Source organism: Mesoplodon mirus, assembly GCF_964341445.2.
Source record: "Mesoplodon mirus genome assembly, chromosome: 16".
NCBI classification, from domain to species: Eukaryota; Metazoa; Chordata; class Mammalia; order Artiodactyla; family Ziphiidae; genus Mesoplodon; species Mesoplodon mirus.
In genome coordinates, this window is record NC_138992.1 from 40,384,094 (window position 1) to 40,405,273 (window position 21,180).

General features: G+C 38.6%; 1 protein-coding gene across 2 annotated transcripts in view; it reads left to right on the plus strand.

Moving 5' to 3' along the window:
- The first annotated feature begins 6,510 nt into the window (after positions 1-6,510).
- Positions 6,511-21,180, plus strand: part of RAD54B (RAD54 homolog B) — a 97,404-nt gene continuing 82,734 nt past the window's right edge. The window contains exons 1-2 of one of the 2 annotated variants that reach the window (XM_082601217.1): positions 6,511-6,657; positions 13,450-13,600. In XM_082601217.1, coding sequence (XP_082457343.1) covers positions 13,466-13,600 — 135 coding nt within the window. In that variant the 5' untranslated portion in view covers positions 6,511-6,657; positions 13,450-13,465. The remainder of the gene's footprint in view (positions 6,658-13,449; positions 13,601-21,180) is intronic. The other variant, XM_082601218.1, reaches the window with a different exon arrangement.

Genomic DNA, 21,180 nt, shown 5'->3' on the forward strand with positions numbered 1-21,180 from the left:
CATTTCTACCAATAAGAATTCTAATTTCTCCGCATCCTCACCAACACTTATTTTCTTTTTGTTTATTTTAATAATATCCATCCTAATGGATGTGCTTTCGACTCTTAAAAAGAAGCCAAAAATCTGGATTGTTGATGTGTAATCAGTTTTCAAGTATGGCAATTGAAATTAAATAATTTAAAACATTATATGAGCCAAGCAAATGTGCAGGGCAAAATGTGGCCAGAGGGTTCCAGCCCGAAGATAAGATCAGTTTTAGAAATTGGAACTTGATTACTATAAAAACTTATTTTCATTTGAGATGGTAAAATTTACCGAGTAAGTTTGTGATAGGACATGATACTGTAGAGAAGTACTTTGGAGCCAAATCTCTCTGCTATGCCTACCTCACTGAATTTTGGAGATTAAAGTCTGTATTTGATTTTTTAAAAAATATGTAGAGCAATATTGGTTCAAATATTTGCCTGGAAAAAAGTATACCATATATGATGTACTTGATAAATTATTTCTGAAGTCATTGGAATTAGTGCCTGCTTGAGAAGTAACATGTAAGTTAGTAGAATTATACTAATTTATAGCTCTACCAGACAATTTAGATGTGTTTTTTTAGGGAGATTTTTAGTTTGGGGGCACTATTTTATAATGGTCTTATAGACATAGATTGTAAGTGAAAATAGTCTACTTTCTAAGAATTTTCAGGATACTTTGGGGCATGTGGTAGTATTTTTAAAATATAGTATTTATACTTTAAAAGGTTGTAGATGGTATGAAAATGCAGAGAACAGTGAATAGTCTACTTTGGCTAGTGTAGAATGCAGGGGTGGGAGTAGAGGAAATGGAGGGAAGGTGTACTTGGAGATTAGGCCTAAATTATGAAAATTTTTAAAGGTCTTATTATTTGCTATATAAGCCATAGGGAGCAACCAAAGTTTGGTTGTTGTTAATTTGAATGACGTTTTTAAGTTTGGTACATTTTTATGAGGATCTACTATTAGCCAGTCACTATAAAAGGCGTTTTCCATAAATTAACTCGTAATCATCTGCTTTAGAAAGACTCTTCCTCTGGTGCAGCAGGGAGGATGGATTAGAGAGGGAAGAGTCTGAGTCAGGAAGAGCAGTTAAGCAATTACAGCAAAGATCTGTTGATAGATCAGTGATCCTCAAAGAATGGTTCTCAGCCCAGCAGCCCAGCATCAGCTGGGAATATATTAGATGTTCATATTCTTAAGCACCACCCCAGATGTAAGAAACTGGAGGTGGGGCCTAGCAATGTGTGCTTTGACAAGTCCTGCAAGCGACTGTGCTAAAGTTTGATGCCCCCCCAAGTTTGTATATCATTGGATTTCAAGTTTAGGAATCATCTGGGGAGGTCATTAAAAATTCAGGTTCCAGACAGAGGAATGGATAAAGAAGATGTGGTACATATATACAGTGGAATATTACTCAGCCATTAAAAAGAATGAAATAACGCCATTTTCAGCAACATGGATGGACCCTAGAGATTGTGATATTGAGTGAAGTAAGTCAGAGAAAGCAGTATCATGATATTGCTTATATGCAAAAAAGAAATGATACAAATGAATTATTTACAAGACAAAGAGACTTAGAGAATGAACTTACGGGGGTTGGGGTGGGGGAGGAATAGCTAGGGAGTTTGGGATTGATATGTACACACTGCTATATTTCAAATGGATAACCAACAAGGCTTACTGTATAACACACGGAACTCTGCTCAATAATACATAACAACCTAAATGGGAAAAGATTTTGAAAATGAATAGATACATGTATATGTATAACTGAATCACTTTGCTGTACACATGAAACTAACACAACATTGTTAATCAACTATACTCCAATATAGCATAAAAAGTTAAAAAAAAAAACCCAAGTTCCAGGGGCTACAAATCTATTTTTAAAAACTTCTCAGGAGATTGATCAGCCAGGTTTGGATCCAGTGACCTAGATGAAAAGTAATGTCCTCAGCTAAGATAGTGGTAATGGAAATGGAAGGATCAAATAGAAAAGATATTTCTAAGACACTCATATCTCTAGAATTATATTAGGCCATGATGGCATAAAATTATACGAAGCAGTTACTGGTTTGAAAGTACTTTCTAGTGGGAAAAGAGACGGGCAGGTGCTTGAGCAGGATGAGGAATAAGCATGTCAGTAAAGCAGAACTGAAACAGCTGAAGAGACCTGAGGTTTAGGGGTGGTAAGTAGTGCCACATGCTCCAAATGATCACAAAAGGTGAAGATGAAAAGATGGCCTAGATTTGGCAGTTTGGAAGATTTTATAACTTTTGTCATGGCAATTATATTGGAGTGAATTTGTGGGAAGGTACACAGAATTCATAATGCTACTTGTAGCATGATTGAGAAGTAAGAAAGTATATGTTCAATTTGTGGGGAACAAAGAAGAGATTGCTAAAAGCTATGTGCGCCAAAGCCCTCCTCTTGCCAATAGTTTACATATAAAGATTGCCTTTGGGTTTATTGTCCTAGATTGTGACTGCCGAATCTAGTTGTGCTTTTTGTGATTACTGACTGCTTTGGAAATTGCGTTTCTGATTGTTGTGTCCTAGGTTCTTATATCTGCTTCTTTCATATCTAAGATGTTCTTAAATATGCTGCATTGTTTCATGCTAAGTATCCTCGAAGTGTAGTTTTTTTTGTTTTTTGTTTTTTAATTAATTAATTAATTAATTAATTTTTGGTTGTGTTGGGTCTTCGTTTCTGTGCAAGGGCTGTCTCTAGTCGCGGCGAGTGGGGGCCACTCTTCATCGCAGTGCGCAGGCCTCTCACTGTCGCGGCCTCTCTTGTTGGGGAGCACAGGCTCCAGACGCGCAGGCTCAGTAGTTGTGGTGCACGGGCTTAGTTGCTCCGCGGCATGTGGGATCTTCCCAGACCAGGGCTCAAACCTGTGTCCCCTGCATTGGCAGGCAGATTCTCAACCACTGCGCCACCAGGGAAGCCCCGAAGTGTAGTTTTTTAATGACCCTATTCTGGTTAGTATGTTTATTATGTATTCTTGGGTTTTTGTTTTATTTAGTTTTGTTTTGTTTTTGGCCAAGCCACACGCGGGATCTTAGTTCCCTGACAAGAGAGATTGAACCCCACGCCACGGCAGTGAAAGCGCCAAGTCCTAAACACTGGACCACCAGGGAATTCCCTAAGGTTTTTTTTTGTTTGTTTTTTGTTTGTTTGTTTGTTTTTTGTGGTACGCAGGCCTCTCACTGTTGTGGCCTCTCCCGTTGCGGAGCACAGGCTCCGGACACGCAGGCTCAGCGGTCATGGCTCAAGGGCCCAGCCGCTCCGCGGCATGTGGGATCTTCCCGGACCAGGGCACGAACCCGTGTACCCCGCATCGGCAGGCGGACTCTCAACCACTGCGCCACCAGGGAAGCCCTCCCTAAGGGTTTTAAATTGAATAATGTTTTGAGGTATTAATTTGGAAAAATATAATGCTGAATTGCAGGTTTTCATTTTAAAGCAAAGGAGAAGACTAAAAAGCCAAAGAAAATTCTTAAAATTTTTTCAAGTTAGTAAATCTGTTTTAAAAAAAATATTTATTTATTTATTCTTTTTGGCTGTGCTGGGTCTTAGTTGTGGCACACAGGATCTTCACTTGTGGCATGCGAATTCTTAGTTGTGGCATGTGGCATGTGGGATCTATTTCCTTGACCAGGGATTGAACCCGGGCCACCTGAATTGGGAGCGTGGAGTCTTAGGCACTGGACCACCAGGGAAGTCCTTCAAATTAATTAATCTGAAAAAATGATTTGTGTTGACAAATTGTATATTCTTCCTCAGTGAAGTTCTCTTTGTTTGCTAAAGAGAGGCTTTGGGAGTATTTTGGTAAAGGTTTGAACTAAAGCAGGCCTAATGGACCCCCTTAAGTCTGCAGCTGCTTTAAGTCGTTTAGGGATAAAGCTTTTCAATGTTCTGGTAAACCTGGAACAGTACAATTGCTACTTACTCTGACTAAACATTTCACCTGGCTCTGCTAGAACAATTTAGGGTCCTCTGGAATCATTGGTTCCTTTAAGTTAACTAAGAAATCAGAAAGAATTCACTTGTAAGCCAAAGTCATGTAAAACAAATATCTAAAGCTGTTCCATAAGCATGTGAAATTTTAAAAAGCTGTTCAATAACTGTATCTCCAAAACTCATTTTGATGAAAAAGCATAAAAATTAGGAATGAAAAAGGCTAGGTACTAGTCCTGACTATCCTATTCATTAACTTGCTATGTGATATGAACAAATTAAATTATCAGTGGGCCTCTGTTTTCTCATATACTCAAGTATAAAATAGGATTCAGGTGATAAACCATAATGGAAAAAAATATGAAAAAGAATGTATATATGTAATATAACTGGGTCACTTTGCTGTACAGCAGTAATTAACACAGTTGTAATTCAACTATACTTCAGTAAAAAATAAATTAAAAAAATAGGATTCAGAATGTGTGTACTGTTGAGTATGAATCATAAGAGGTGTTATTACAGATATTTATTGAACAGTTGAAGTAAAAAGTAGCAGTCCAAAATTGATGAAATGTAGTGGCTGAGACAAGTGGAATAAACACAACTGAAAAAAGAAGGGTAATCTCACGAAAAGGAGGAATTCAAATTCTTTTTTTCCTCTCCATTCCCCCTAGGAGAAACATTCAGCTCTGATGTTGGTGTTGGTTAATCAATTAGCCAACATTATCAAAACCCAATTAACAAATGTTAATTCAAAATTTAAAGTTACAGAAACTTTTACTTTCAGTAGTTCTAAAGTTAACTGAACCCGAGGACACAGTATAATGTCCTTATAAAAAGTATTTAATTGTGATAACACTTTAGTATTTAATTAATGATTAAAGAAGGAAAGGAACTAAAGTTTACCAAAATGTTTTTTTTCCAAAGATATCTGTATCCATAGAATTGCCTGGATGAAGATTTTTTATTTTTTATTTATTTTTATTTATTTTTGGCTGCGCCTCACGGCTTGAGGTATCTTAGCTCCTCGGACAGGGTTTGAAACCAGGACACTGCAGTGAACGCGCTGAGTCCTAGCCACTGGACCGCTAGGGAATTCCCCCGGATGAAGTTTTTTTTTTTTAAACTGTATTCGCTATCTTGTCTTCATTCAGAGTCATGGCTTTATTTTATTTGTCTGTTTTTAAAATTTTTTGTTCTTGGGGTCATGGCTTTAAATAGCACCTCTACATGTTGATTCCTCTAAATTTCCAACCTAGACCTCTCCTGTGATGCCCCAGATTTGTATCTTGACATCTCCACCATTGCCTAGTAAGCACCCAGCAGGAACCACCTCACACCAAACGGCCCACATCACAAAGGGAATGGGAACCCAGCAGGAACCACCTCACACCAAAAGGTCCACATCACAAAGGTGATGAACACATTCCTTCCATGGTAACTACTCCTCTGATATTGTCTTTTTCTCAATAAATGGCAACTCCATGTTTCTAGTTTCTCAGGCGAAAAACCTTAGTCATTCTTACCTACTCTTTTTCTCTCACACTCTACCTCTGCTGGCTTCTACCTTCAAAACATATCTTGACTCCAAATGTTACCGCCTTTGCTGCAGCCACCCGGGCTAAGCCACCATTGTTTGTCTCAATTATGTAAATAGTCTCCTAACTCGGCTCAAAACCCTCCCATTTCAGAATAAAAGCCAGAGTTCTTATAATGGTCCACAGGTTTCTACATGATTTTCCCCCTCCTTGTTATCTCTTTGACCTCATCTACTACTCTCTGAACTCACTCTGCTTCAGCTACCACTTCCTGATTTTACCAAAATAAAGTCCAAAAAATTGTAACAATTTATTATATAAAAAAGATAGCTACTCTACTACAATTTGGTAAGATTTAATACTGTAATTCTTCACGTATTTTTAGAGTTAATGGCTTTTGAAAATCATGCTAAATAATGAAAATTATTGTATTAACACGTTTTAAAGTGTTTTGTTCAAACCGGAATATTTTTCTACATATTAACAGACGGTGACCTGGTTTGGGGATACTTTTACATTAAAGGGCCCACGACCTATGTATTTCTAACTAGTAACCATATTAAAAGGTGTTGGACCAATTTTAAAACGTCAGTTCACTTATTTCGGCTGGGTACCTAAAAGGAACATATTAACAAAGTCGTTGAAATTCCCTCATTCCTAAAATGCGGCATAATTTAGGAGCTATATGGTAAAAATCCATTATATTTGTATATTTTTACAATGCAGACAGACCCATCAAACTGCATGAACATATCCATGTAGATGTTCTCAGATTTAAGAAATATGCCTCATCTGTCCTAGGATGTGGTCTGTAGCCTCAGCATGAACATCATGTCTGACCGTAGGCAGCAGATAAATACTTTTCGAATTGAACCATAATCCCGAAGCAAACTTGGCAGAGGTCAAGGAGAAACGCAAAAGCACTTGCGTAGTGATGCGATAATAAGGTCGTCCAATCAGAGTCGAGCTGGACGGGGATCTGCGGAAGGAAGGTAGTGCGCACGCGCGATGGGCTCGTCCGCAATTGGCAGCGCCGAGGCGGGAACCTTGAGCTGCTCTTTGGTTGAGGGAGCGTTGTCTCCTCCGGTTCCTCCTGGCTGGTGGCGCAGCTTCCTTCGGATCCTCTCTGGTGCGTCCCTGGAGGGGGAGGCTTGTGAGGCTGCGACAGCCTGTAGGCTTGTGTGGGACAAAGAGGGGAGAGGCGCCGGAGCAGGCCTCCGACGGAGGAGGGAAAGAAGGCGGCGGAGCGCCTGTGGCCGCCTCCTGCGGGTCTGGGAGCGCGGAGGGGTCTCAAGTGTGAGGGGCGCCTTCGCTGCTGGCTGTGGGGTGGCTGGTGGCGGAGGGCGCGCCGTGGGGGTGAGTTTGTGGTGGGGAGGCCGACTCGAGAGGCGACTCCGGGCGGTGGTGCTTCCGCGCCCGCACTGCGGTCAGCCCGCTCGGCTTCTGTGGCTCTTGGGTTTCTTTCCCCAGAACTAATTTCCACTCTCCTGCACGGTATTAATTAATAGTAAGTAACGGAAGATTTTTGTAGGCCGGTTTAGCGGGGCCACAAAATCAAAGGAGCGACTTAAGCCACGAAGTGAAATAATTACTACCTAATATAGTTGGAAGGCGAAAAGCAGAAACAGCAGGGGAGGTGCGTTGCTGGTTCTTGACTGTTTTATTTGCATTCTTGCATCCTAGAGGTTTTTTTTTTTTTTTTTTTTCCATCCTAGAGGTTTGATGGTTGCACCCCATCCCCCCTTCAAAGCCAAACCGAATCCACAGATTCTGGTCATAATCCCCTTTGTCGAACTTCATCCTTTGCTATCCCCCCTCGCGGAAACTTCGTTATATCTGCTCTTATAGGACCTTATGTATTAAACATCTAATAATGATTATCATAGATAGTAATATTACAGGTAACATTGAGTGCTTACTGTGTGTCAAACTTTGTTCTAAGTACTTTAAGTATTTCATTTAATCCTCCCAACAATCAATCTTACGAGTAATTATTGTTGTACCGCCTGTCATAGATGAGGAAAGAGACACAAAGAGGTTATGTAAACTGTGCAAGATCACATGCTTGGAAGTGTCAGTCCAGTTTTATATTCAGGTATTTGCCTCCAAAACTGTATTCTTAATTATTACACAGTACAGTGTATTAAATTGCCAAGTACTGTAGGCCTTGTGATGTGTCATCAGCTTGGATTTGCCATTTTACTTGGGAGAACAGAAGCAGTAGGTGTTAAGAGTGTAACAGATGTTGGAGCATCACAGTAGGGCTGCCAAGTGGGTGTTATTTTTAGGGCGTGGGAAGAGGGCTCAAATAGCACTAATTTAAGAAGTAATAAGGATCCAGAAGCATTTAGGGGGAAATATACTGATGTCTGCAGTTTACTTTGAAATGCATCAACAAGTTAAATGGCTTGATGGATGCCCAAGGTCATATATAAATGGCAGAGCTAGAAATCAAGCCAAGGCAGGCTGGCTCCAGAGTGTTTTCTTAACCACTGCCCTGTGCTGCTTCTCACATGCCTGCATACTCAAATTCATTATTACTTTCTTTAGTTTACAGGTTAAATAGAAGGGTTGAAAAATTAGACATTGTGTATTAGGTGTAGAAAAGTGATTCTTAGAATTTAGTGTTGAAAGAAGTTTTAGCAGCTAGTCTGTTCTCTTTATTTTATAAATGAGGAAGTTGATATACAGAGCATTTAAATAGCTTGCCCAAAGTTTCTAGTTACTGTATTTTTCTAGTGTTCCTTCTAAAAAGGTGTCAGTCTGCAGGCGGGTCTGACTAAATGTAGAGAATGGAACCTATTAAATTTCATGATGTGGACATCATTTTAAAACAAATTTTTAATTAAGTAATATATTTTTATTTTTGGCTGTGTTGGGTCTTTGTTGCACGTGTTGCTAGGCACGCGGGCTTCAGTAGTTGTGGCACGCAGACTCAGTAGTTGTGGCTCGCGGGCTCTAGAGCACAGGCTCAGTAGTTGTGGTGCACGGGCTTAGTTGCTCTGCAGCGTGTGGGATCTTCCTGGACCAGGGCTTGAACCTGTGTACCCTGCATTGGCAGGCAGATTCTTAACCACTGCGCCACCAGGGAAGCCCTCTGGTCTGTATTTTAATTGAGGATTCTGTTTATTCTGTTTATTATTATTCTGTTAAGCCTGGTTATTTATCGAATACTCATGTATGTCATCATTTTTAAGTTGCTGTAATTGGGAAATGTCTAACCATCAGTGATGGTGTGTCACAGCTTAATTGGCTGCAGTTCTTTTTTTTTTTTTGTAGAAAATTGGAAATATGTAGGAAAGAACTCAGAAAAAAATAAAAAATTACTGGTAATTCTAACATCTAGACATAGTCAGTGTTAATGTTGTGGCATGTGTTTTTCTAGTCTTTTAAAAATCTTTATAGATGTATAATTTACAGTTTATAATTCAATGTGTATACTTAGATGAGTTTTGACAAACTTGTAATCACACTACAATCTGATGCAGGTTATCTCAGTCACCCCAAAAAGTTCCTCATGCCCCTTTGCTTTCTAGTCTTTTAAAAAGTACAAACACACATACTATTTTTTTGTCTTTTTTTTTTTTTTTTTCTTTTTTTTTGCGGTATGCGGGCCTCTCACTGTTGTGGCCTCTCCCGTTGCGGAGCACAGGCTCCGGATGCGCAGGCCCAGCGGCCATGGCTCACGGGCCCAGCCGCTCCGCGGCATATGGGATCCTCCCAGACCGGGGCACGAACCCGTATCCCCTGCATCGGCAGGCGGACTCCCAACCACCGCGCCACCAGGGAGGCCCTGTCTTTTTTTTTTGTTTTATAAAATTGGAATGATGGTGAACATGTTTGGTAGCCATTTGTGAAATTAAAACTTATTATTTTTAGAGCAGTTTTAGGTTTACAGCAAAGTTGAGGGGAAGGTGGAGATTTCCCATATACCCCTGCCTTTCCTCATTATCAGCATCCCTCACCAGAATGGTACATTTTTTACAGTTGACACACATAAGCACCCAAAGTCCATAGTTTACAATAGTATTCATTCTTGGCATTCCACATTCTGTGGATTTGGACAAATATATAATGACATGTATCCATCATTAGGGCATTATACAGAATATTTTCATTGCCTTAAAAAATTCTGTGCTCTGCCTTTGCACCCCTGCCCCTCCCCTAACCCTTGGCAACCACTGATCTTTTTACTGTCTCCATAGTTTTGCCTCCATAGTTTTTCAGGATGTCACATTGTTGGAATCATACAGTATGTAGCCTTTTCAGATTGGCTTCTTTCATTTAGTAATATGCATTTTTGGTTCCTCCATGTCTTTTCATGGCTTGACAGCTTTTTTTTTTTTTTTTAAAGTGTGGAATAACATTCCATGGTCTGGATACACCACAGTTTATTTATCCATTCACCTACTGAATGCTTGGTTGCTTTCAAGTTTGGCAATTATGAATAAAGTCGCTATAAATATTTGTATGCAAGTTTTTGTGTGGACATAAATTTTCAACTCTTTGTTGAAAGGAGTTATCCTATGTTAAAAGTATGTTCAGTTGTGCAAGAAAGTGCTAAAATGTTTTCCAGAGTAGCTGCACCATTTTGCATTCCCACCAGCAATGAACAAAAATTCCTACTGCTCCACATCCTCACCAGCATTTGGTGTTGTCAGTGTTCTGGGTTTTCTTCATTCTTGATGACGTATGATGTGGAGCATCTTTCCATGTGCTTATTTGCTATCTCTATATCTTTCGTGATCTGTCTTTTAAGGTCTTTGGCCCACTATTTAACTGGGTTGTTTTCTTATTGTTGAGTTTTAAGATTTCTTTGTACGTTTTGGATAATAGTCCTTTATCAGATGCACCTTTTGCAAATATTTTTTCCCAGTCTGTGGCTTGTCTTTTCATTCCCTTGACATTGCCTTTTTTCAGAGCAGAAGTTTTTAATTTTAATGAAGTCCAGCTTATCAATTATCGTCTTTCATGGATTGTGCCTTTGGTGTTGTAGTTAAAAAGTCATCACCATACCCAAGATCATCTGGATTTTCTTCTATATTATCTTCTAGGAGTTTTATAGCTTTGCGTTTTACATGTAAGCCTCTGATTCATTTTGAGTTAATTTTTGTGAAGGGTGTAAAGTCTGTTTCTAGATTCATTTTCTTTGATGTGAATGTCCAGTTGTCTCAGCACCATTTGTGGAAGACACTGTCTTTGCTCCATTGTATTGCCTTTGCTCCTTTGTCAAAGACTGTCTTTATCTGGGTCTGTTTCTGGCTCTCTCTTCTATTCTATTGATTCATTTGTCTATTTCACCAATACCACACTGTCTTGATTACTGTAGCTATATGTTAAGTCTTAAAGTCAGGTAGTGTCAGTTCTCTTTGTTCTCTTCTTTCCATATTGTGTTGGCTATTCTGGGTCATTTGCCTCTCCATATAAACTTTAGAATCAGTGTTTTGATATCCACAAAATAACTTGCTGGGATTTTAGTTGGGATGGTATTGAATCTATAAAGTTGAGAAGAACTGGCATCTTTTTTTTTTTTTTTTCGCGGTATGCGGGCCTCTCACTGTTGTGGCCTCTCCCGTTGCGGAGCACAGGCTCCGGATGCGCAGGCCCAGCGGCCATGGCTCACGGGCCCAGCCGCTCCGCGGCATATGGGATCCTCCCAGACCGGGGCACGAACCCGTATCCCCTGCATTGGCAGGCGGACTCTCAACCACTGCGCCACCAGGGAGGCCCTTTTTTTTTTTTGTGGTACGCAGGCCTCTCACTGCTGTGGCCTCTCCTGCCTGCAGAGCACAGGCTCCAGAAGCGCAGGCTCAGCAGCCATGGCTCACGGGCCCAGCTGCTCCACGGCATGTGGGATCTTCCCGGACTGGGGCACGAACCCGTGTCCCCTGCATCGGCAGGTGGACTCTCAACCACTGCGCCACCAGGGAAGCCCAGAACTGGCATCTTAACAATATTTAGTCCTTCTATCCATGAACATGGAATATCTCTCCATTTATTTAGTTCTTTGATTTCGCTCAGCAGAGTTTTATAGTTTTTCCCCATATAGAGCTTATACATGTTTTGTTAGATTACACTTAAGTGTTTCATTTTTATGGGGTGCTGATGTAAATGGTATTGTGTTTTTAATTTCAAATTCCACTTATTCATTGCTGGTATGTTGGAAGACAATTGACTTTTGGGTATTAACCTGGTATCTTGCAACCTTGCTAAAATTGCTTTTTGTAGCCATTTTTTATTTGATATATAAAAAAACATTTCTCATATCATTAAACATTCTTTTATTTTTTTAATTTAAGGACTTATTTTTTATTATTAACTTGGAAGTATTTTTGATACCAGTTTTAATTATTTTTTAAATATTTATTTATTTATTTGGTTGCACTGGGTCTTAGTTGCGGCAGGTGGGCTCCTTAGTTGTGGCATGCAAACTCTTAGTTGCGGCATGATGTGGGATCTAGTTCCCTGACCATTGATCGAACCTAGGCCCCCTGCATTGGGACCGCAGAGTCTTATCCACTGTGCCGCCAGGGAAGTCCCTAAACATTCTTTTAAAATGTGATTTTTTTCCCCATTAATGGCTGTAGAATTATTTATATAACAAATACTGAATGCCTTCTTGTGTTGGTACTGGCAATATAGTGATGAATGGAATGTAAGACTTCATGCCTGATCCAGGAGTTTACAGCTTGGGGGAATTAATAGGTAGTTTCATTACAGTGTGAAAAGTGCTTGGGTAGTGCACACATAGGAAGGGTCTCTAATCCAGTCTTTGAGCAGAGATGAAGAGGGCTCATAGTTAAGAGTCCTAAAGGATAAATTGGAATCCATCAGGCAAAGGAAAATGCATAAAGGCATTCCCAACACTGTATAGGGGAAAGTTTGTTCAATGGCCTAGAGGAAAAGAGAACATGGCTTGCTTGGGAAACTGCAGTACTACTCACCATTTTAGTGGCGTATGAAGAGAGTGTGTTCCATTTTGTGGATGTGACATAACTTATTTATCTAGTACCTTGTTATGGATATCCAAATTTCCTTTTTTTTCTCTTACTATAAGTAATATTAGCATGATTACCCTTATACATAATTCTTTGAGTATATCTTTGGTAATTCCTTAGGGTAAATTCCCAGAAGTGGAATTTCTGGATTAAACAAATGATTTTGGTAGCCATGTACATCCTTGTTGATGCCATATCTTGTGTAGTGTTTTGTGAGATTACTTTGAATAAGAGTGCTTACTGCCGTCCATTGCAGAAGCATGATATGTGCATGTAATGTTCTTGCCTTTATCTGTCTCACCTGTTCTGTCCTGGTGGCAATAATATTGAGCAAAAGTTTGGAAACCTGGTTCTAGTCTCTTGATTTATATATTTAAAATATCCCACAGTTTTAAAAGGAAATTGAACTGTAAATGTGTTCTTTTAATTGCCAGGATTTTATTCATTCATTCAAAAATATTCTTTAGTGATTATAATGTATCTGGCTTTGTGGTCAAAGCTGCTTACAGAGTGGTGAAGAAAACAAGAATGATTGCTACCCTCATGCAGTTTATGGATTAATGGAATAGAAAAAAAGTAACATGCTGGATGTATGTCTGTGAATAATTATGTTTCTTTTGATTTTGAAACTACTATCTAAATTGAGTTTAAGGCTATATAATCATTATCTAATCTATAGTTTTATCAAAATTGATACAATATATGCTCAGGTTTACACCATGTAATTTAAATCTTAAATATTTTTCAGAAGCCTTTTGTGATGGAAAATAAAATATTACCAGCTGTTGAATTTGTTTCCTAAGGCTTTTTACAGGTTTATTCTCTTATATTTTTAAAGATGTCATGATTATAGTGATGATGTACTTGGAGGTGATTCTAATCTGACTTATGATTAGATCATTTTTGTTTTGGGTATTTTTCAGGTTAATACTGCTGAATATGAGACGATCGGCAGCACCAAGTCAGTTGCAAGGGAATCCCTTCAAAAAGCCAAAATTTATACCGCCAGCAAGAAGTAATCCAAGTCCTAATGAAGAGGTCACAAAGCTGAATTCAGATATAAAATTATTTGAGGTAAAAAAACAAAACAAAACAGTAAAGGAAGTATAATCTAGAGAAGCATGCATTTTTTAAAAAGTGCCATGTAAACAGGTAGTAATACTTAATGCCTATAGGAATTTTCAGTATCTCTGATAAATTCTTCTAAAAACCTTAGAAATAATGACTAAATATATATATTTTAAAGGAACGACATAAAATAAACTTGGGTTAGGTCTGTAAAATAAACTTTTGGTAACAGTGAAAAATACCTCTGCAAGGGAAGGGGTGGAGATTCTTGTTTAAAAAAAAAAAAGTTGTTCTGATCAGTGTTCTTTTTAAAGGTAACACATAAGTGAAAACTTTAAATAAAGCAATTTAAAGAGAAAACATAAATAATGCTTTATATCACTGTTCTGGACACTTCCTTTCATTTATGCTTGTAAAAAGTAAGTGCTCGAAACAGTCTTTTTTTTAAACAAATCTACATTATTTATTTATTTGTTTGTTTATTTATTTGGTTGTGTCAGGTCCTAGTTGCGGCACGTGGGATCTTCTTTGTGGCCTGTGGGGTCCTTTGCTGCGGCAAGCAGGTGTCTCTAGTTGCGGCGTGAGGGCTCCAGGGTGCGCAGGCCCAGTAGTTGCGGCATGTGGGATCCCAGTTCCCCAACCAGGGATCGAACCCATGCCCCCTGCATTGGAAGGCGGACTCCCAGCCACTGGACCACCAGGGAAGTCCCGAAGCAGTCTTTTTTTTTTCCTTTTTTAATTTTATTAATTTTTATAAATTTATTTGTTTATTTTTGACTGCGTTGGGTCTTTGTTGCTGCGCACGGGCTTTGTCTAGTTGCGGCGAGCAGGGGCTACTCTTCATTGTGGTGTGCAGTCTTCTCATTGCGGTGGCTTCTCGTTGTGGAGCGTGGACTCTAGGCACACAGGCTTCAGTAGTTGTGGTTCACGGGCTCTAGAGTGCAGGCTTAGTAGTTGTGGTGCATGGGCTTAGTTGCTCCACGGCATGTGGGATCTTCCCAGACCAGGGATCAAACCCGTGTCCTCTGCACTGGTAGGCGGATTCTTAACCACTGTGCCACCAGGGAAGCCCCTGAAGCAGTCTTAATATATATTCTTTACTACTAAAATGAAGGATTGTTTTAGTCTTAGGTATATAGAAGTTATATAAATGTTATATAGAGCATATATAAAATGGGCAATCCACACTTCTGCTACTCTACAGTTCCCTGATTCATTTATGTTATGGAGATTAAAGTCTACTAATATTTCTTCTATTTTTTTTTATTATGGTAAGATATGTATAACGTAAAACTTGCCATTTTACCATTTTTAAGCATGCAGGTAAGTGGCATTAATTTCGTTCACACTGTTGTGCAAAAATCACCACTGTCTGTGTTCAAAACTGTTTCATTACTCTAATCAGAAACTTTGTAACCATTAGGCAATAATTCCCTGTTCTCCCGCCCGGTCATCACTATTCTACTTGCTGTCTCCATGGATTTGATTACCCTAGGTACCTCATATAAATGGAATCATAAATATTTGCCCTGTTGTCTCTGGCTTATTTCATTTAGCCTGATGTTTTCAGGATCATTCATGTTGTAGCAGGTATCAGAACATCAGTGCTTTGTATGGTTAAGTAATATTCAGTTGTATATGTATATACCGTATTTTGTTTATTCACTCATTTATTGATAGATACTTGAGTTGTTTCCACTTTTTGGCTATTATGAATAATGCTGATGTGAACACTGGCATACAAGTTTCTGTTTGGGTACCTGTTTTCAGTTCTCTTGTTTATATACTTAGGAGTGGAATTGCTAGATCATATGGTGATTCTGTGTTTAGTTTTTGAGGAACTACCAAATTGTTTCCATAGCTACTGAACCATTTTACATTCCCACCAGCAATGTATGAGGGTTCCAGTTTCTCCACATCCTCAGCAACACTGGTTATTTTCTGTTTTCATTGCTGCTGTTGTTTTTTTGATTATGGCCATTGCTGTGAAGTGGCATTTCATTGTGGTCTTGATTTGCATTTTCCTCATGACTAGTAATGCTGAGCATCTTTTAATGTGCTTATTGACCATTTGCTTATCTTCTTTGGAGAAATATCTGTTCAAGTCCTTGGCTTTTAACTGGTGTTTTGTCTTTTTGTTGTTGAAAACATCTATTGATTTTTGACTCTGTGTTTTTTGGCCTGCATCTGTTTATTTTATCCTACACTCCTTTAGAATTCTGGCCACAATGTAAGGAGAAAACTATGTAAGCATAGTTTTTAATTTTAAATAAGTTTTCTTTTTGTACAAGCAGCTTTATTTAAATACAGTTCACATACCTGTAACCTACCTACTACAATTCAGTTGTCTTTAGTATGTTCAGAGTTGTGCAGTGCTCACCAAAACCAATTTTAGAACATTTTATCATTCCAGAAAGAGACCTCATACACATCAGCCCATCCAAATCCCCCAGCCCTTAGCAACCACTAATCTACTTTCTGTTTCTATATATTTACCTATTATGAACATTTCATATAAATGGAATCACACATGTGGCCTTTTGTGACTCACTTTTTTCAGTTAGCATAGTGTTTTTCAAAAGGCTCATCCACATCGTAGCATGTATCAGTAATTCATTTCTTTTTATTGCTGAATGTATTAGTTTTCTATTGCTGCTGTAACAGATTACCAGAAATTTAGTGACTTAAAACAATGCAAATGTGGGACTTCCCTGGTGGTCCAGTGGTTAAGAATCTACCTTCCAATGCAAGAGACGTGGGTTCGATCCCTGGTCAGGGAACTAAGATCCCACATGCTGCGGGGCAGCTAAACTCACACACCACAACTACTGAGCCCGCGATCTCTTGAACCCATGCACCACAACTAGAGAGAAGCCCACGCGCTGCAACGAAGAGCCTGTGCACCGCAACGAAAGATTCCGTGTGCCACAACTAAGAACTGATGCAGCCAAATAAATATTTTTAAAAAAGGAAAACAATGCAAATGTATTATCTTACAGATCTGTAGGTTAGAAGCCCAATGTGGGTCTCACTGGGCTAAGATCAAGGTGTTGGCAGGGTTGCATTTATTTCTGGAGGTTTTAAGAATGTTTCCTTTGCCTTTTCTAGGTTCTACAGACCACCTACATTCCTTTGCTCAAGGTCCCCTTCCTACGTTTTCAAAATTGGCAGTGGCGGTTTGAGTTCTTATATTGCCATCTTTTTGGTTCTCTGAAACTGGAACTCATTTGGTTAGATTGGGCCTGCCTGGATAATTCAAGACAATCTCTCTATTTCAAGGTCCTTAACCTTAATTGCATCTGCAAAGCGTCTTCTGCCACGTAAGGTAACATACCCACAGGTTCTGGGAATTAGGGTGTGGACACCTTTGGGAGGCATTATTCTGCTCGCCACACTGAATAATATTTCATTTTATTAATATACCGTATTTTATTATTCCATCTGTTGGTTGATGGGTGTTTAGTTTCCATTTTTAAAATTTTTTAGGTATTATGAATAATGCTGATGAATATTAGTGTATAAATTGTTGTGTAGACGTATGTTTTCATTTCTCTTGGGTGCATTCCTAGGAGTGGAATTGCTGGATCATATGATAATTCTGTGGTTAACCTTTTAATAAAATGCCAGACTCTTTTCCAAGGTGGCTGTACTGTTTCATTCCCACCATTAATGTATGATGGTTTCAGTCCTCCACATCCTTGTCAACACTTATTATTATCTATTTGATTATAAACCATACTGTGGATGAAGTAGTATCTCATCTGGGGTTATGGTTTACATTTTCTTTTTTTTCTTTTTTTTTTTAATTTTTTTAAATTAATTAATTAATTTATTTATTTTTGCTGTGTTGGGTCTTGGTTTCTGTGTGAGGGCTTTCTCTAGTTGTGGCAAGTGGGGGCCACTCTTCATCGTGGCACGCGGGCCTCTCACTATCGCGGCTTCTCTTGTTGCGGAGCACAGGCTCCAGACGCGCAGGCTCAGTAGTTGTGGCTCACGGGCTTAGTTGCTCCACGGCGTGTGGGATCCTCCCAGACCAGGGCTCGAACCCGTGTCCCCTGCATTGGCAGGCAGACTCTCAACCACTGCGCCACCAGGGAAGCCCGGTTTACATTTTCTTGATGGCTGATGTCATTGAGCATCTTTATATGTGCTTATCAGCCATTTGAATGTCTTCTTTGGAGAACTGTCTATTCAGATCCTTTGTCCTTTTTTTAAGTTGGATTATTTGCTTTTTGTTATAGAGTTGTAAGAGTTCTTTGTATATTCTAAACATAGGTCCCTTATCAGATATATGATTTGCAAATATTTCCACCCATTCTGTTTTTGCCTTTCACTTTCTTGATGGTTTCACTTGTAGCACAAAAGTTTAAAATTTTGACGAAGTCCAGTTTATCTGGGTTTTTTTTTGGTGTTGGTAGTAGTGATTTGTTATATCTAAGAAGGTCATGAAGATTTACTATATTTTCTTCTAAGAGTTTTATAGTTTTAGTTCTTACATTTCAGCCTGTGACCCATTTTGAATTAGTTTTCATGTATGGTGTGAGGTAGGAATCCAATTTTCTCTTTTTTTCATGTGGATATCTCATTGTTCCAGGACCATTTGTTGAAAAGACTGTTTTTCCCGCATTGAATCGTCTTGACACCCTTGACTTTATTTTCTGATGGAGTTTCTAATGACTAATTCCAAACCCAAAATGCTGATTTATTCTTTTCCTGTTATAATTAATATCAAGAAACTAAATAGTTGTCTTTAAAAACTAATGAAGTAGGCATTTTTTGAAATTATACAGCTGTTTTAAGCAAGGCAACACGCGAAGCGCGAAAGTATTAAGCTTAGCAGTCAACTTTAGTGTCCCGTTACTTTGTTTATTCCATTCTTAAATTTTTGTTCTTGAATTATTTCTCATCTTAGATTGGATTAATCCAGACTGAGAAAGTATTGTTTTGGTGACTTCAGGGGTTTTATACTTGAGTGGTTTTGATAAATATAAAATCTGGAACAAATTGAGCATCAAAATAAATATACTAATGGATAATAACCCACTGAATAATGTGGGTTATTGTAGGAGTCTGAATCCATACTAATACAACTAAATAAATAAATGGGGAGGAGCGTAAGCTCTTTCTCAGAGTGGAATGCTAAATCATAAAAATAAACGTAATGTAATTGATGGTGTTGGAAAATATTAATGGATTCCAAAACAAATGGGTGAATGTTTGATCAGGAAATAGGATATTTGAATAGATTCAAGCATCTCCTTACAACATACTTTAAAAAATTACAAATAGAAAAATACTAGCTTTGCAGGAATACCTGGTAGACACCACTTTAATCAAGTGAATGCCTCCTGTAATGGGACAAATTGATATTATGTGCCCCTGTTATGATGAACTGTGATATTCCTGTCCAAAATGCATAACCTGAAACTCATCATTAGGAAATATCAGACAATCCAGATAGAGGAGCATTCTACAAAATAACTGGCCTGTAGTCTTCAAAAGTGTCAAAAATCACAAAAGATAAATAAAGTTTGAGGAACTGTTCTAGATTAAAGGAGACTAAAGAAACTTGTTGATTAAATGTATTGTGTGATCTGGGATTGAATCCTGGCTCAGGGAAGAAACTATCAAAAGACATTGTTGGGGCAAGCGACCCCATTTGAATATGAACTGTGGATTGGGTAATACTATTATACTACCAATGCTAAATTCTTGGTTTTGATAATTTTACTGTGATTATGTAAGAGAGTGTCTTTGCTCTTTGTAAGCACCCTTTGTAGTATTTAGAGGTAGAGGAGCACAGTGTGTCCAGCTTACTTTCAGATGTGTACACACACACAAGCGCGCACACACACACACACACACACGGAGAGATAGAGGGAAAGTAAAAGGAGCAAAATGTAAACAAATGGTGAATTTGGGTAAAGGGTATATGAGACTTCCTTGTATTATTTCTGGATTGTTTCTATAAGTTTAAAATTATATCAAAATAAAATGTTGCAGAATATAAAATTTAGGCCTTCATTAGTTTATTGCCGTGACTTACTTTATATTTTATTTATATTTTGGGATCAGCAGTAATCTTTTTTTAATTTTTAAAAAAAATTTTAATAGATCTTTATTGGAGTATAATTGCTTCACAATACCATGTTAGTTTCTGTTGCACAACAAAGTGAATCAGCCATATGCATACACATGTCCCCATATCCCCTCCCTCTTGAGCCTCCCTCCCATCCTCCCTATCCCACTGTAGGTCGTCGCAAAGCACCGAGGGGATCTCCTTGTGCTTTGCTGCTGCTTCCCACCAGCCAACTATTTTACATTCGATAGTGTATGTATGTTGATACTACTCTCACTTTGCCCCAGCTTCGCCCTCCCACCCCATGTCATCAAGTCCATTCTCTATGTCTACCTCTTTATTCCTGCCCTGCAACTAGGTTCATCAGTACCATTTTTTTTAATTGCATATATATGCATTAGCATACGGTATTTGTTTTTCTCTTTCTGACTCACTTCACTCTGTATGACAGACTCTAGGTCCATCGACCTCACTACAAATAACTCAATTACTTTTCTTTTTATGGCTGAGTAACATTCCACTGTATATATGTATGATGTCTTCTTTATCCATTCATCTGTCGATGGACATCTAGGTTGGTTCCGTGTCCTGGCTATTGTAAATAGAGCTGCAGTGAACATTGTGGTGCATGTCTCTTTTTGAATTATGGTTTTCTCAGGGTATATACCCAGCAGTGGGATTGCTGGGTCATATGGTATAGTTCTGTTTTTAGTTTTTTAAGGAACGTCCATACTGTTTCCATGGTGGTTGTATCAATTTACATTGGAGGGTTCCCTTTTCACCGCACCCTTTCCAGCATTTATTGTTTCTAACTTTTTCAATAATGGCCATTCTGATGGGCGTGAGGTGATACCTCATTGTAGTTTTGATTTGCATTTCTCTAATAATTAGTGATGTTGAGCATCTTTTCATGTGCCTCTTGGCCATCTGTATGTCTTCCATGGTGAAATGTCTATTTAGGTCTTCTGCCCATTTTTTAACTGGATTGTTTGTTTTCTTGATATTGAGCTCCATGAGCTGTTTGTATATTTGGAGATTAATCCTTTGTCTGTTGTTTCATTTGCAAATATCTTCTCCCATTCTGAGGGTTGTCTTTTTGTCTTGTTTATGGTTTCCTTTACTGTGCAAAAGCTTTTCAGTTTAACTAAGTCCCATTTGTTTATTTTTGTTTTTATTTCTGTTACTCTAGGAGGTGGGTCAAAAAAGATCTTGCTGTGATTTATGTCAGAGAGTGTTTTTCCTTGTTTTCGTCTAAAAGTTTTATCGTGCCTGGTCTTACATTTAAGTCTTTAATCCATTTTGAGTTTATTTTTGTGTATGGTGTTAGGTAGTGTTCTAATTTCATTCTTTTACATGTAGCCGTCCAGTTTTCCCAGCACCACTTATTGAAGAGGCTGTCTTTTCTCCATTGTATGTTCTTGCCTCCTTTGTCGTAAATTAGGTGCCCATATGTACCTGGGTTTATCTCTGGGCTTTCTAGCCTGTACCCTTGATCTATATTTCTGTT